This window comes from Phyllobates terribilis, unplaced genomic scaffold (genome assembly GCF_046119375.1).
Source record: "Phyllobates terribilis strain yellow unplaced genomic scaffold, ASM4611937v1 Scaffold_10__3_contigs__length_209671492, whole genome shotgun sequence".
Classification (NCBI taxonomy): domain Eukaryota; kingdom Metazoa; phylum Chordata; class Amphibia; order Anura; family Dendrobatidae; genus Phyllobates; species Phyllobates terribilis.
In genome coordinates, this window is record NW_027362770.1 from 98,273,219 (window position 1) to 98,289,150 (window position 15,932).

The following is a 15,932-nucleotide window of genomic DNA, read 5'->3' on the forward strand; positions in this document are numbered from 1 at the left end:
TGGTGACTATAAGTATCTATTAGGGCTTATTCTATGCCGTTATTTATGCTTTGAATTGTTCACATGTTATTTATCTCATACTTGTACACGTCTTTTTCAATTCAATGCATTCATATGTATGTGGCTATTGTGAGGGATCACATTGGGAGATCATGTCTCCTTCTTGGTTTTTTTTTACCTCCTGTTTATTCTGGTTATACTTTTCACTAGAACCACAAATCTGATATTATAATTTTTATGTTCTATTGTCATTCTTATTTATGATAAAGATCTTTGATATTTATATTTTCTTTCTCTCCCCTGATTCTTTTGTATGAGAGTCTCACCATCATACGCACCTATTTAGGTGACTGGTATGGGGTTTGTTCTGTTTTTTTTCTTTTGGTTCAGTCTATGTAATATAGTTTAAGTGCAATAAAATATTTACTGTTGCCATCTTCACTGATTTCCAGCCCCAGTCCGGTCCTCTTCTTACTCATGTGACTGAAACTCCAACTCACCACATCACATTGGTCTGTGTGTAATCCGGAAGTTGCTTGTACAATGTGGGTCCATGAGGGTCATAATGAATTTTCATAGGCTTACATTATAAAAGCAGCTTCAAGTTCACACATAAATCCCAGTGTGATCCGGCAAGTTGAAATTTAAGACACATGACTACTAGAGAAATGATTACTTGGTAATGTTCTCTGGTTGTTGGCAGTATATTTATTAGTATGCTGAAAATAATATCCATTTTATATTGTGTCACAATCATGATATGTTAAGAGATCACCATTACTGTGCTCTGCATATCTGATGCATTGTCACTGGTTAATATTCACAAAGCGAAAACAAGATATATTGATTGCATATGGTTATCCTGAGTAGTGTTGAGCGAATTTGTTCGGCATTTCAAATTGGGGTTCGTGTTCGGGGTTCAGGCTTGTTCGCGCAAAAAAAATCAGCTCTGCCCATGAACATCCCTAATTTTCCACACTGTCACGGAGATGTTATCTGTGTGACAGCGTGGCAAATCAGGGATGTTCGTGGGAGGAGACGATTTTATGGCGCGAACAAGCCGGAACCCCGAACACAAACCAGAATTTGAAATGCCGAACAAATTCGCTCAACACTAATCCTGAGGAGCAGCTTTTGCAAGCATTGTATGAGCAACTTCTGCAAGATACCCATAAAGTGTTCTAACATTATCGAAGGCCAGTAATTTTATGCAAAAGATAAAATTAACATATAAGGACATAGATAACAGAAGGCAACTCAACTTCTTTTATCTTATTTTCAAAAATACCTTTGCCACATTCTGGCAGTAAATATTTTGTTTAACCTGTTAGTTACTTTACCAATCATCAAGAGGTGGAATATGCTAATAATTCCATTAGTATCTTGATGAACAGCTTTATTATAGAAGAAATGCCATTAGGAAATTTAATGATTAGAAAATGGAAAAGACTGAATTGCAGTTATACAAATAAAACAGGTTACCGAAAACTACCAGTTTAGTCTTTCTTAGATCCATTGTAAGATATAGTAAAGTAATTTATAGAAAATCTATCTTATGGTAAAAATAAAACAATAATAATAATAATAACAAAACATCATAAACTTTCTAAATTCTTCAAAAGAAATTCTAGAGTTTAAAGACGACCATGTTTTAAAATGTCACATCAATTGAAGAAAGAGGGGCTTGTTGATAAACTAAAAACATTACATTTTAAAAATTAAAATATGTAAAAAAAAATTATTCAGGCATACATTTTCTAAATTATTTATATATTAAAAATCTGTAAATATATGTATGTAAATATGAAAAGCATAAACAAATAAAGTCTGATAATTGAGAATCTGAATTCTTGAATGAGGTATATGTAGCAACAGCTGCAAGAAGTCAACATAGTTGACCTGTTACAAAATAAGAAAACCATAGAAAACAGTATATATATACCTATACATATATATATATATATTCACTCTATATATACACATATATATATATATATGTGTATGTATATATATATATTCTTATATATATGATATATATAAATATATTTTTACACTTTATATTACAAAGCTGCAAAAGAAAATGTTTGTGCAAAAGTATATTAGGTCAAAAATGACACTGAGAAAGTAAATACATTAAATCCAAATTTCTAACAACTTTAGAATTAGATCGATTCTGTTTTCTTGAATATGAAAAATGGGCCAAATGTTTTAGGAGAGAATCATATAAACATATCTATGTTTTATCATTTTTGTCATCTGTGTGTTGTTAGAGAACTTAACTTAGTTGTCAGACCATTATTATTTTTCATGCTTTCACAGAACTTATATGATATAATATATTAATAGTCTTTCTGTATTGATTTTCAAACAGTAATAATATTTTCCAATGTTTAATGACTATACTTGACAACTATAAGCTAGTATCAGTTTTTGTTGGTTAGTTAGTAAGTTAGTTAAAATTGTATATGAGGTCATTTAACATCACATTTTAGGGAATGATATAATTACAATCAACACCCCTTTCTTCATGAAAAACAGCTCTTGTAAAACAAATCTTACTTTTTATGAAGTGTTGAGCAGAATCTCTGGATATTGTTGGCACATGAAAATATTTTTGGATTTTTTAAAGCATTTATTATGGTTTCTAACATGCGGATATTCAACACATTTATAATGATTTGTCTTGAGTGCAATATTTGTTTTCGGACATAGTTTGACAAAATGTGTTCAAAAAGTCCCCAGAAATGACTAATATATTCAAACTGAAAAAAAAAAGTTTGTTTATCCCAGAGATTTAGACATTAAGGGGCAAATTTATCATTTGTGCCAAATTTCTAGTAAGAATACATTTTGGGACAAATTATATTCATAACATAAAGATGGAGCCAAGTTCATGTTAATAAAGATAACACAGAATTTGGATACCATAGTTCAAAAGAGTGTAATTTGACCCCTACTTTGACTTAGGTCAATGGCTTTTTCATTGTTAAAGATTAACCAATGTTTTAATTCTTATTTCATAAATAAATAATACACATGAAAACAAGAAGCATTGTAAAATATCTTTTCAGAGAAATCTGCTCCTGTCTCCTACTGGACTGATCCTTCATTATCAAAATTGTCAATTGTCAGTTACATTCAATTTTCAGTAAAACAAATTTTTACATTACTGAGATAGGAAGTGACAGTTGCTATTGATGACATGTAGATGGAGGGGGGAAGAGAAAGAAAGGTCTTTTCCTTTTTGTCCTCTACACAGAATCTTATGAGTAGCATTTGTCATCTCTTATCTCATATAATATAACAATCAGAAGCAGATTTCTTTGATGAGATGTATTACAAAGTTCCTTATTTTCATATGTACTATTGATTGATGAAATAAAAAATAAAACAATGGCTACTGTTTAATTAATAGTAATAATCCTCTTAAGTGATATAACTTTCTGTGACAAGCTTTCAAGACGGTGCCTTATTTGTCAAGTTACACTTGGCTGCACATGAATATATCTAAAATAGATTATCAAGTCTACAATGAAGGAGAAATTAGGAATGATTATTTCTACAAACTTTAATAAAAATAAGTTGCCAATTTGTCATACCAGCAGTTAACTAGTTATTGTCTGACATGGGTCCTAAGTTCCTTATTAAGCACTAGGGAGACTCACTTGATTAAAGTACTTTAATATCAATAAATCTTGTAATAATAATATGTTCCACAATTTGATGGGTTAAAAAAATGTTCCTGTGCTGAGATAATCTTTTAAATGTGTTCCTGCTTTGTACTGTGTAATAGTTGTGTCTGACCGTGGAGGAACATGGTCTGATCATTCTACATCTCCTGGGCATGGGAGGAAATAGTGTTGAGCGAGTATGTTCTGTCCGAGTATGCTCGGGTCGAGCTTCGAGTATTTATAGCTGCTCAGTGATATGTTTGAATCCCTCCCGTGTGCATGATTTACAACTGTTTGGCAGCTTTATTACATGTGAGGAATGTATAAGAAATAGACATTCCTCCCATGTAATAAAACTGTCAAACAGTCGCAAATCATGCACACGGGAGCGATTCAAACATATCACCGAGCAGCTATAAATACTCAGAGCTCGGCCCGAGTGTACTCGGCGAAAGGGTTAACAGAACATACTCGCTCAACACTAGGAGATACCAAAAGAGAGTGTACAAACAGGACAGAATGTGGTTGCAGATGTTGATTTCTAGATTTCTAGAAACATTTCCCTGCCTGTTTCAATACAAGTTTAACGTCACAGAAAGAATAATCTGTGATCCCATGCTGTCCTGTCTATAGATTTTTTGCTCTGTCTCCTGGCCAAGAGGTGTGGTTTGTTCAGCCTATGAACTGGAGCAGCTCTGCACAGTCAGACACAGCCATTACACAGTACACAGCAGGGACACATTTATAAGATTATCTCAGCACAGGAGCATTTTTTTATAACACCAAAATGTGGAACTTATTTTTATTCCAAAGTTTATTAATTGTTTTTTTCATGGGTCTTTTAAGCACTGGAGAAGTCATATACAAAATATGCAATCTAGCTTTGGGCAACAGTTCAAAATATTAAATATCATTAAGATAAGGCAACAACAATATTAATGAGAAAGTTAAAATATCTTAGTTTTGAGAAAATTGCATCGCAACAATCTATTTGCTCAAGAGAAGAGAAGGATATAGATTATCTTAATAAGTAAATAACTCCTTTCCCTATTTTTATGTTATGTTAAATGTTTGCTAATATTGACTCAAGGTTGACTTGTATTACCAATGTAGAGTAAGAATGGCACACATGATGGTGAAATAGCTAGAATTGTAAAAATGTTTTATTTTCTTTCTTTTGTTTTTTTTTATTTTGCTATTAATAATGCTACAAACATTGTCAATCTTCTCTATACTTGACGTATTATCTTTCTATCTATATATCAATCATACTAAGATACTACTGCACTTTGAGTAATGATTGCAAGGGTCAACACCTAATTTTTAATTTTAACAAATCATTGTTCTTTTTACTTATACCCACAACTACATTTGTGCTTTCTTTTGTATTTTGGATTACATTTAAATTTGGTTCTTTTTCAACAGATGTCACTATTGGCAATTCATACCTGGCAAATTTCTAGTTTGCATGAGTTTTTCTGTAGATAGGAAAAAGTAAAGAAAATATGTAAGAATCATTATTAACCCTTTTAAATAATAACAATAATAATAATAATAGTTATCTTATACAAATATAACATTGGTTCTATTAGATTCAATATAAAAATAATCAAAACATAGCTAATGCAAGTTAAAAATGAGTGTTTCATTGTTGAGTAAAATACCAATTATTAATTCATGAAATATATTTGCTTTAATATTTTTTTTTATTATATTCATATTATATTATGAACATCAAATGTAAAAAATGTATGCAAAATATTTCTAAAACAAAAAATACAGACATACCTGACATGCAGTCTAAATATTTAGCACTAGATGGCACTCCTCACCAACTAATAGCAGGAAGGAAAGAGGAAATGCATTTCTCCATCGTTAACTGAAAATCTTGCAGCCGGGATTTCGGCCATGACAGATTTTTTTCACAATTTCTTCGTGCTTCCATCAGCATTAGTGCCTTTATTACTGGACTAATCATCACCTCTACCTTCACCGATTGTAAGAAATGCTGAATCAGAGACAGGATTATTCAGCAAGGAGCAGGTTTGTCCATTTCTTTTTGATACAAATATCGTGGGATGTGGTCCTGAGTCAGCTGCATTATATCATCCCTGAGGAATCCAAGCATGGCACCTTTGTCGGGAGAATTGCTCAGGATCTTGGACTAGATATAGGTGAGATTAATTCCCGAATGTTACATATTGTCTCTAGAGATGAGAAGGAATATTTCCAGGTTAATCTGCAGAATGGAATCTTGTTTGTTAAAGAGACAATAGACAGAGAAGTGCAGTGTCCAAATACACCCTTCTGTATAATTCCTCTGCAGGTTATAGTAGAGAAGCCTGTGCAGATGTATCGTGTGGATGTAGAAATAGAAGATATCAATGACAATAGTCCTGTATTCTCCTCTAGTGTGACTAATCTTGTCATATCAGAAGTAAAACCTGCAGGATCTCGTTTCCCATTGAAGATAGCTTCTGATCCAGATCTTGGTACAAATTCTATCACCAACTATGAGCTCAGTGCAAGTGAATATTTTGCTTTGGATTTCCAAAAATATATTAATCAAATCAAATCATTGGAGCTTGTGCTGAAAAAAAATTTAGACAGAGAAAAGCAGTCTGTTCACAATCTGTCCCTTACAGCTTATGATGGAGGCAAACCAAGGCTAAGTGGCACAACACGTATTGTTGTTACTGTAGAAGACTTTAATGATAATGCTCCTGTGTTTGATCAGCCATTTTACCAATGCAGTGTGAATGAAAATGCTGTAGAAGGAACTTTAGTATTTAAGCTGAATGCTACTGATCTGGATGTTGGGAAAAATGGAGAAATACTATATTATTTTAGCAACATGGTGTCAGAAGAGACAAAGAATTCATTCATTTTAGACCAATACACAGGAGAAATAAGAGTAAAAGGCAAACTAGATTTTGAAACTAAAAAAATATATGAAATCCAGGTTGAAGCTACTGACAATGGAGATATTCAATTTGTTGGACACTGCAAAGTTCTGGTGACTGTTGAAGATGTCAATGACAACCCTCCTGAGATGACTGTGACATCATTAGCAGTTTCTGTTCCTGAAAATTCTCCCCAAGGGACAACAGTTGCCATCATCAGTGTCCACGATAAAGATTCAGGATTAAATGGAAAAGTCCATTGCTACATTTCTGAGCCTTCATCATTTAAGGTAAATCCAGCTTTCATGAGTGATTTTTCTTTGACCGTGAATGGACCTTTGGATCGAGAATTGAAAGATCAATTTGAAGTCACAATTTCTGCAAGAGATGAGGGTTTTCCATCCCTGTCTACCTCAAAAACTCTGAAGATTGATATCAGTGATGCCAATGACAATGCTCCAAGATTCGTCCAGTCAGTAGACACAATATTTATTAAGGAGAACAACCCACCAGGGTCACATATATATACAGCATCAGCCTCTGACCCAGATATTGGGCAAAATTCATTCATTATTTATTCAATTAGGGAGCGCACAATTGATGGAATTCCTATTTCTTCCTACATTTCCATTAATCCAGAGAATGGGAAGGTCTTTGCTTTAGTATCATTTGACCATGAACAGATTTCTTATATCCAGTGTCACATAAAAGCCACTGACGCTGGTCTACGAGCCCTCAGCTCCAACCTTACTCTAAACATATTCATTGAGGATATTAATGATAATGCTCCTACATTCACCACACTTCACTCTGAAATAACAATCAAAGCTTCAAAGTCAGCAGAACCTGGACACCTGATAACTAAAGTGAAGGCTGTAGATCTGGATTCTGGATACAACGCTTGGACATTTTACAAATTGAAGGATCTTGGAGGATCTGGAAAATACCCATTTACTATTGCACATCAGACTGGAGAAATTACTTTGAAACGGTCATTTACAGATTCTGATAATGATGAGTACAGATTGCATGTAGTAGCTCAGGATCACGGTGAACCAGTTATGACATCAGAGACACAAATCATCATATCTGTTGTGGAGTCTGGAGAAGAATTGAAGTTTGATAATCAAGAGACTAAGAGGAATGGTGATGAATTTTCTGATGCAAATGTTTACTTGGTTGTTGCAATCTGCGTCATATCAACTATTTTTCTCATTACTTTGATTGTGTTCACTGTGTTAAGATGGCAAAAATATCGAGATGAGGTCAATGAGCTAAAAGAAAATTACAGAATCTGCTCCAACACTGGAGGGAGCTGGATGTATTCCCAACACACTCAGTATAACATCAGTTCCAATTCATTTCGACCTAAAAGTGACTTGATAGTTTTCACTCCAAATAACTCTCAGACACCAGGAAATGAAGAACAAGTCAATCCACAAGCGGTCTTATTGAACTCCTCATATAAGGTAAGACCAAAATATTATTATTTTTATATTGGTACATGAAATAGTTTTTGGCAAAAAAAAACCTCATATATGTTAGCACTCTTAATAGTTAAAATTTGAATATGGTTGAAAAAAAAATAAAGATAAAATACTGTGTATAAAAGTTTTTATGACTGAACACACACAAAAAAAGATGTATTCAAGACTCCGCTATTTTTGGAGGCAGGAATTTCTCTGTTTTCCAGTGTAAGCCAAATGCTCCATCTGGCAGATGTTAAAGGGTTGTCCACTACTAGGACACCCCCTTCTTAAACTAAATGTTAGGCCTCCTTAAATTAAAAAATCCTATACTCACCTCCTGTGCCAGCTCTGTTCCAGCGGGTCAGCACTCATGGTCCCAGGGCTGTGATGCAGTGGAATGACACTTGATGCCCGGCGCCCAATCAGCACTGGCTTCACTGTCTCATCCATTACAACATCTTTTGCTACCTTGTCTTTGTTGAAGGCCTAGGTGTAAAAATACCATTACAAAGATTTCTTTCCTGTCCATTTATATATCTGTACATTATAATAAGATCGGACCTTCGTCTTTTTTTTTACAAACTAAAAAAATAAAATTTAATAACAGGTCTTGGTATTATAGTTCACCTATTCCCTTAATAAACTTGGGCACTTTTTTGCACCTGCTTCAGTTTGACTATATCTTTATACATTGGTACCGAAAACTGTACTCTGCATTCAAAGTGGGATCTGACTATGGACTTGTTTATCTTCAAAACTATGTTCTTCTCATGAGTCTCTAAACCACTATTCACGCAGCTCATGTTTTTATTTGCCCTAGCAGTAGTTGCTTAGAACTGATCACTAAAGTGGAGTTTGCTGTGCTCCAATATACCTAAGTCTTTTGCAGTGCCAGTTTAACCTGATGTTTTACAATTTTTTTTACCTAAGCCTATACTTTATTTTCTCTTTTTATATGCATGTCCTTACATTTATGTATGTTAAACGTCAATTGCCATTTCTAGGCTAAAGTCTCCAACTTACCTAAATCCCTCTATAATAAAAATGTATTATCATCATTGATTACTACTAGTGATGAGCGAGCATGCTCGCCACTGCTCAGTACTCGCCCGAGTATCTCAGTACTCGAGATGCTCGGAGCTTGCCGAGTACTTTCGAGATGCTCGGGCGGGAGCTCGGGTCCCCGTCCTGCATGTTTGGCGCTATTTAGAGCACCAATCATGCAGGGATTGTCTGCCACTCACTGTAATGTCACAGCCATGGTGGTTGTGGCATTACAGTGATTGCCCAAATCGATGGGAACAGTGCTCACAGTGAAACATGAAAGGCCGGCAATTCAGCAGCGGCATACACCGGTACCCGACAATTTAGAACAGAAAGAATAGAGCATCACACATAGATTAGATAGATAGAAACATGTCAGTCACATATATAATAAGTACAGTGACAGTGTTGGTTACTATATTTGTCATTTAGTGTTAAAATAAAGGATTTATTAAAAAAAATTGGCGTGGGGTTCCCCATAATTTTAGTCTCTAGCGGAGGTTAAGTAGACGGCTGGGGCAGATGTTTGAAGCCTGGGAAGGGGGTATTACCCACGGAGCTTCCCAGGCTACTAATATCAGCCCCCAGCTGAATACCTAGCCTTTACTAGCTATTAAAAAGGGGGACCTGACAAAAAAATGACGTCTGGTCCCCCCTATTTTAATAGCTAGCAAAGGCTAGACAGACAGCTGGGGGCTGATAATAATAGCCCAGGAAGGGTGCTATGAATATTGCCCCCCTCCCAGGCTAGAAACACCAACCGTCAGCTGCCCCAGAAATGGCGCATCCATAGGATAGTGTGTTCCAAGTGCCCTGCTATGTTTTTCATGCACCCTCCTATATACCCTGCCTGCCTGTCTGCCTATATATTCTGCCTGCTTGACATTTAATTGAGCACTGTTTCCATTGATTTGGGCAATTTTTGACCTTCTGCTGACCGCCGGGGGGGACCGCCAGAAAAATGCTTGAGTTTCCCATAGACTTACATTGAGCTCGTTGCTCGGGTCGAGCACCCGAGTATTCCAATGTGCTTGACCCGAGCTTCGAGCACCCGAGCATTTTAGTGCTTGCTCATCACTAATTACTACCTTGCAAACATTAGTATCATCAGCAAATACTAAAAGTCTACTCTTTATAACCTGAACAAGCTTATCAATAAAAATAATAAAAAGACAAGGACCCAATTCTGACCCCTGTGTTACCCAGTTAACTATGCCCCAATCCTAGTGTGTACCGTTAATACCACCCTCTCTTTCCTATTATTGAGCAAGTTAATTCCCCAACTTACACATATTTTCATCTTGTCCAATCATTTTATGTGCAAATATTTTATATATTACCATATTGAATATCTTTTAAAAGGCCAGATAGACAATATCCATGGCCTTACTCAGGTCAGGTCTGGAAATTCACAGAAACTGCTCAGATTAGTTTGACTGGACCAATCCCTCATAAAGTTATGTTGATTCAAACCTTTAAGTTTATTTTTATTGAGAGATCCCAGGATAAAAACAGTTAGAAAAGCTCAAAGATTTTGTTCACAATTGATTTTAATCTTATCTTGTTATAGTTTCCATGCACAGTTTTTAATCCCTTTTTGAATATTGGGATTCAGGACTTGTACCTTGTACCATGACTATGCTTCTTGTCAAAACACATAGGTTCTCTACTTTACTACTAACAATATGGAAGTTTTAATTCATTCCTAACAAAGCTGACGTTTTATAGGTTAAGGACATATTATACGCTTCTATGCTGGAGTTTTTCAAACTCTTTTATATTTTTGAATTCTGGCGCAACATTTGCTATGCGCTGGTCATGTGGCACAGACCTTGTAATGAAGTCATTAAATATTACAAATAATGGAATGTCTATCATGGTAGTTAATTGCTGCAGTACTTGGGGGTGTATGCTATTTATACCATGTGATTTGTCTATTTTAGTGTCTTTGAGGCAGTGTCATCTTCCTTCAGGGTTAAATAAGTGACATTTAAAGGATAATTTATAATTTCCTTAAGTAAAAATGTCATCTGTCATTGGATTTTACTGAGTGAAAACTGTATAGCACTACCCATTTTTTAGATTTGCCTTTCCCTTATCCTCTTCCATTATGTCACCAAGATTATTTTTAAGAGTTCCAACACTATAATTTTTTAATCTCTTACTGTTTATGTAGCTAAGAGATATTTTTTGATTATTCTTACTTTCTTTGGCAGTGAGCCAGTTTGTCTCAATCTTTGGGGCCTTTGTTTGTTCAGGGTTTTTTTGAACAATTTATTTTTCTCCTTATACTCTGTACAATTTTAATGCTTACTCATTATCCTCTTACTTTAATTCTCTTTTTAGTTTCAGATCTTTTTGCGCCTTTACTATTATATTTAATCACAGTGGTTTTCTCCCATTTCTAACTTGTTTATTCTTATAAGATATAAAGTATGCACATGACCTATTCAGGATGTTTATAGAAGTGTATCAAGTGCTTTGTGTACCATTATTTTTGAGCACATTATCCCATTTTATGGTATCAAGGTAGTCTCTTAGCCTATGAAAATTCAATTTACTGAAGTTTAGTCTTTTTGTCGATTCTCTGACAAACATCTTATTTAATGGTAAAAACGTATTTTATTACAGTCACTATTATTTAAGTACATCCATGCTTGTACATTTGATATTATGTCTGGCCTATTTATTAAAATTAGGTCTTAAAATTCTCACCATTCCACTTTCTTGTTGGGTCCTGGTTAGAGATTATCAGATCAGGCAAAATTGGAATTTGTGCGAATTCGCCTGGGATATGCGATTCGCAGAGAAGTTATTCTCTGCAAATGTAATGTCCCTTATCATGCTCTGGGGTCACTCCATGTGCAGAATCATAATGGGCCCCATTAAAGGCAGAACTCCGGGCTCAGTTCCAGGCTTAGTGTGAGAGGCCCTTGGATTTTGTTTGCGGTGTGTATCAAAACATGTGACAAGTAATTGAATGGGTGATGAGGAGTAGCTGAGGAGCCAGAGAGGTGAGCAATAAGGTGAATATAAGGATTTTTTAAAAAATTTTAATGGCCTTTTACTGATGGATTATGTTTCTGAATCAGCACGGAAGCAAATTATAAAAAAATAGCATTTTGAACAATGAGGATTTTTGTAAAATTCGAGTAGAATTCAATTCTACTCAAATTTATTCATCTCTAGTCCTAGACTAAATCTACTTATCTCTACCAGTAGGGATTCTACACTTTCATTTTCATTTGCTTCACAGATATTATTATGCAAATGGATTTTAGGGTACATGTTACATATAAGCAAACTTCTCCCTCTTGCAGATTTGAACAATAATTCCTAAACAGAATCTATAGCCCTGAAAATTAATAACCTAGGCATAGTTAACTTTTAGCCATGTCTCCATTATCTCCACTAAAACTCTACTTTTCCAACATTATTAACTCTAATTCTTTATCTTATTAATGAGGCTTATGGGATTAATATTCATGCACTTAATGAATATTTTATATCTCTATTTTTCCTCGCTTAGTTAAATATTCTAACCCCTCCCACCATGCCACCCCTATTTTCATTACTTCATACCAGGTTACTATTTACACTATCTTTCCTTGTACTTTAGTTTTCCCCTCCCTGTCCCTAGTTTAAACACCACCTTTACTCTTTAGCCATTTTCCCCCCAGTACAGCTGCACCCTCTCTATTGAGGTTCAGCCCATAGAATCTGTGGCCAATAGAAAAGTTGACTCAGGTCTCATGGAACCCAAAACCCTCCATCATAAACCAATTCCTAAGAAACGTATTCACCTCCCTAATCTCTCGCTGCCTCTCCAGTGTGACACGTGGTACATGTGGTATTTCAGAAAATACTATCTTTGAGGTCTTTGATTTGCTTAACTTTGTTTTTGGTGCAATGGGCACCATGATTGCTAGATCCTTACTATCTTCTCCCAGTAATCTGTCAGCCCAATCGGTGATTTGTCAAATTCAAGTATAAGAAAGACAACACACCAATCAACGATCACAGCCTTTTGTGTCAAATTACCCTATCTGTATAATTCACTTCCTAACTACCAGCAATCATCTTAACTAATATACGCTCCTATTCTCCTTATTTGGATAGACACTCCCTTAACTATCTTTAAACATGTCTTGCTACAGAAATGCTACTTCTGTACTAACATGCACCTCATCTGTTAAATTAGTAAACTTATTGGCATGTGCCAGTAAGCCTGGGCTTCCAAACATTCAACCTGTACACATCTTGCACAGCAGTATTAACCCTGAAATGGCTGTCCAAGGATTGCATACATGTAACAAGATGTACACTGGATGGCATTATCAATGATGGAGCGCACTTTGTTAGTGGACATGACAAATGGCAGGAATTCATATGATACAATCAGTGAATACAAGCCACTCCCTTATAAACATCCTTAATCCAGCATACTTTGAAGCAAAATCTACTTGCTCACTCGCTTTTACAGATACTTTTAAAGATGCTTACTGTCTTTAGGTCTAATAAAGCCTGCAAATTACTTTTATGCATGTAAGATTAAATAATTAAATAGTCAGCTAGTGTGACTATCATTTAAGAAATACTCCCATGAAATGTTTTATTCCCTAAACTTGTCTAAATGTGTATGTAATATAATTTAAGTGCAATAAAATATTTACCTTTTCTATCTTCACTGGTTTCCAGCCCCAGACCGGTCCTCTTCTTACTCATGTGACTGAAACTCCAACTCACCACATCACATTGGTCTGTGTGTGATCCGGAAGTTGCTGTACAATGTGTGCCCATGGAGGGTCATAATGAGTTTTCATAGGCTTACATTATAAAAGCAGCTTCCAGTTCACTCATAAATCCCAGTGTGATCCGGCAAGTTGGAATTTCTGACACATGACTATTGGAGAATATTGGTAATGTTCTCTAGTTCTTGGCAGTATCTTTAGTAATATAATCAGGCAAGCTGAATACATGATTTCTATACTGTCCATTTTATATTGTGTCACAATCATGATATGTTAGGAAATTACCATTAGATTGCTCTGCATATCTGATGCATTGTGGCTGGTTTATATTCACAAAGCCAAAACAAGATATGTTGATTGAATATGGTTATCCTGAGAAGCACCTTTTGCAAGCATTGTATGAGCAATTTTTGAAAGTTACCCATAAAGTGTTCTAACATATCGAAGATCAGTTATTTTATGCAAAATATAAAATTAACGTATAAGGTGTCACGCAAGGCATGGGAAAAACTTAGTGTAACACAAAGGGAAGAGGGAAAGGGAGCTCAGACACTAGGAAACCGGAGAAGTGGAGACCTCCTAGGCTGATATAATATCACACTGTCTCCACTAACGTCCCTATATTGGTTCTACATCAATCGTCGTACGCGAACCTAGCCCTGTCCTTCCCTGGCATTAGGTCCTAGCTAGGGAAGAGAGGGGAATGAGCGCTAGTCAATCCCAACTGGCAACTAAAGACAACAAAGGGGAACACAGAGGGGAAAATAGCTTACCTGTCCTCATAGCTCCAAAGAGGAAGAAGTAATGCACTTGCTCCAAGCCTTCGCAAGGGGTAATGTGAGTATCGCTGGCTCCTTCCTCTAGCAGACAGCAGGTATTTATACATCCAGGCTAGGGTGTTAATTAGCAAGAGGAAGGTAGCTGCTGGGTCCTAGAGAGACAGTCTCTAAGAAGGTGTCTGTAATGCAAAACGAAGAGATCTCCTGCAACCAACTGCAGGGCGACTGTCTGTCACTTCTGACACACCCGTGACATAAGGACATAGATAACAGAAGGCAACTCAACTTCTCTTATCTTATTTTCAAAAACACGTTAAGGTAAACTCCTCGCCTGTAAGCACCTCGGACTTTTCTCTAAAGAAGGAAAAGCAAAGCTGATGTTATTTTTTGTTAACAAATAAATCTTGATTTTTTTCTGGATAAAAACAACAATAGTTTCAAATAATGTCAAAACTCTTATAAACTTTGCCATATAAGAAAAGTGTTCTGGCATTAAATATTTTGTATTTTGTATTTAGGTACACTGTAAGATATAGTGAAGCAATTTTTAGAAAATCTATCGCATTGGTAAAAAAAAAAAAAAATTATAATAATAATAACAGCGCATCATATACTTTCTTACTTATTAAAAAGAAATTCTGGAAATTAAAGACCATCATGTTTTAAAATGTCACGTAAATTGAAGAAAGAGGGGCTTGTCGATAAACTAAAAACATTGCATTTTAAAAATTTAAATATGTAAAATAAATCATTCATACATACATTTTCTAAATGATTTATATGCTCAAAATCTGTAAATATATGTATGTAAATGTGGAAAGCATAAACAAATAAAGTCTAATAATTGAGAATCTTAATTCTTGAATGAGGTATATGTAGCAACAGCTGCAAGAAGTCAATATAGTTGACCTGCTTACAAAATGAGAAAACCATAGAAAACAGTACATATATATAAATATATGTATATATATATATATATATATATATATATTCATTCACTGTATGTATATAAATATATATGTATATATATAAATATACTCATATATATAATACATATAAATATGCTTTTACATAATATATTATAAAGCTAAAAAAAGAAAATGTTTGTGCCATGCATTGTGCAAATGTATATTAGGTCAAAAGTAAGACTGAGAATGTAAGTACATTCAATCCAAATTTCTAACAACTTTATAATTATAGCGATTCATTTTGCTTGAATATGAAAAATGGGCCAAATGTTTTAGGAGAGATTCATATAAACATAACTATGTTTTATTATTTTTGTCATCCGTGTGTTCTTAGAGAATTTAACTTA

General features: G+C 34.8%; 1 protein-coding gene across 8 annotated transcripts in view; it reads left to right on the top strand.

Moving 5' to 3' along the window:
* Positions 1–15,932, top strand: part of LOC141164433 (protocadherin alpha-C2-like) — a 608,374-nt gene that overhangs the window by 109,414 nt on the left and 483,028 nt on the right. The window contains exon 1 of one of the 8 annotated variants that reach the window (XM_073649654.1): positions 5,641–8,043. The exons of the other annotated variants lie outside the window; for them this stretch is intronic. Within the exon in view, the coding sequence (XP_073505755.1) occupies positions 5,677–8,043 (2,367 nt within the window). The 5' untranslated portion in view covers positions 5,641–5,676. Of the gene's footprint in view, positions 1–5,640; positions 8,044–15,932 lie in introns of those variants that run through there. 8 annotated transcript variants of the gene reach the window in all.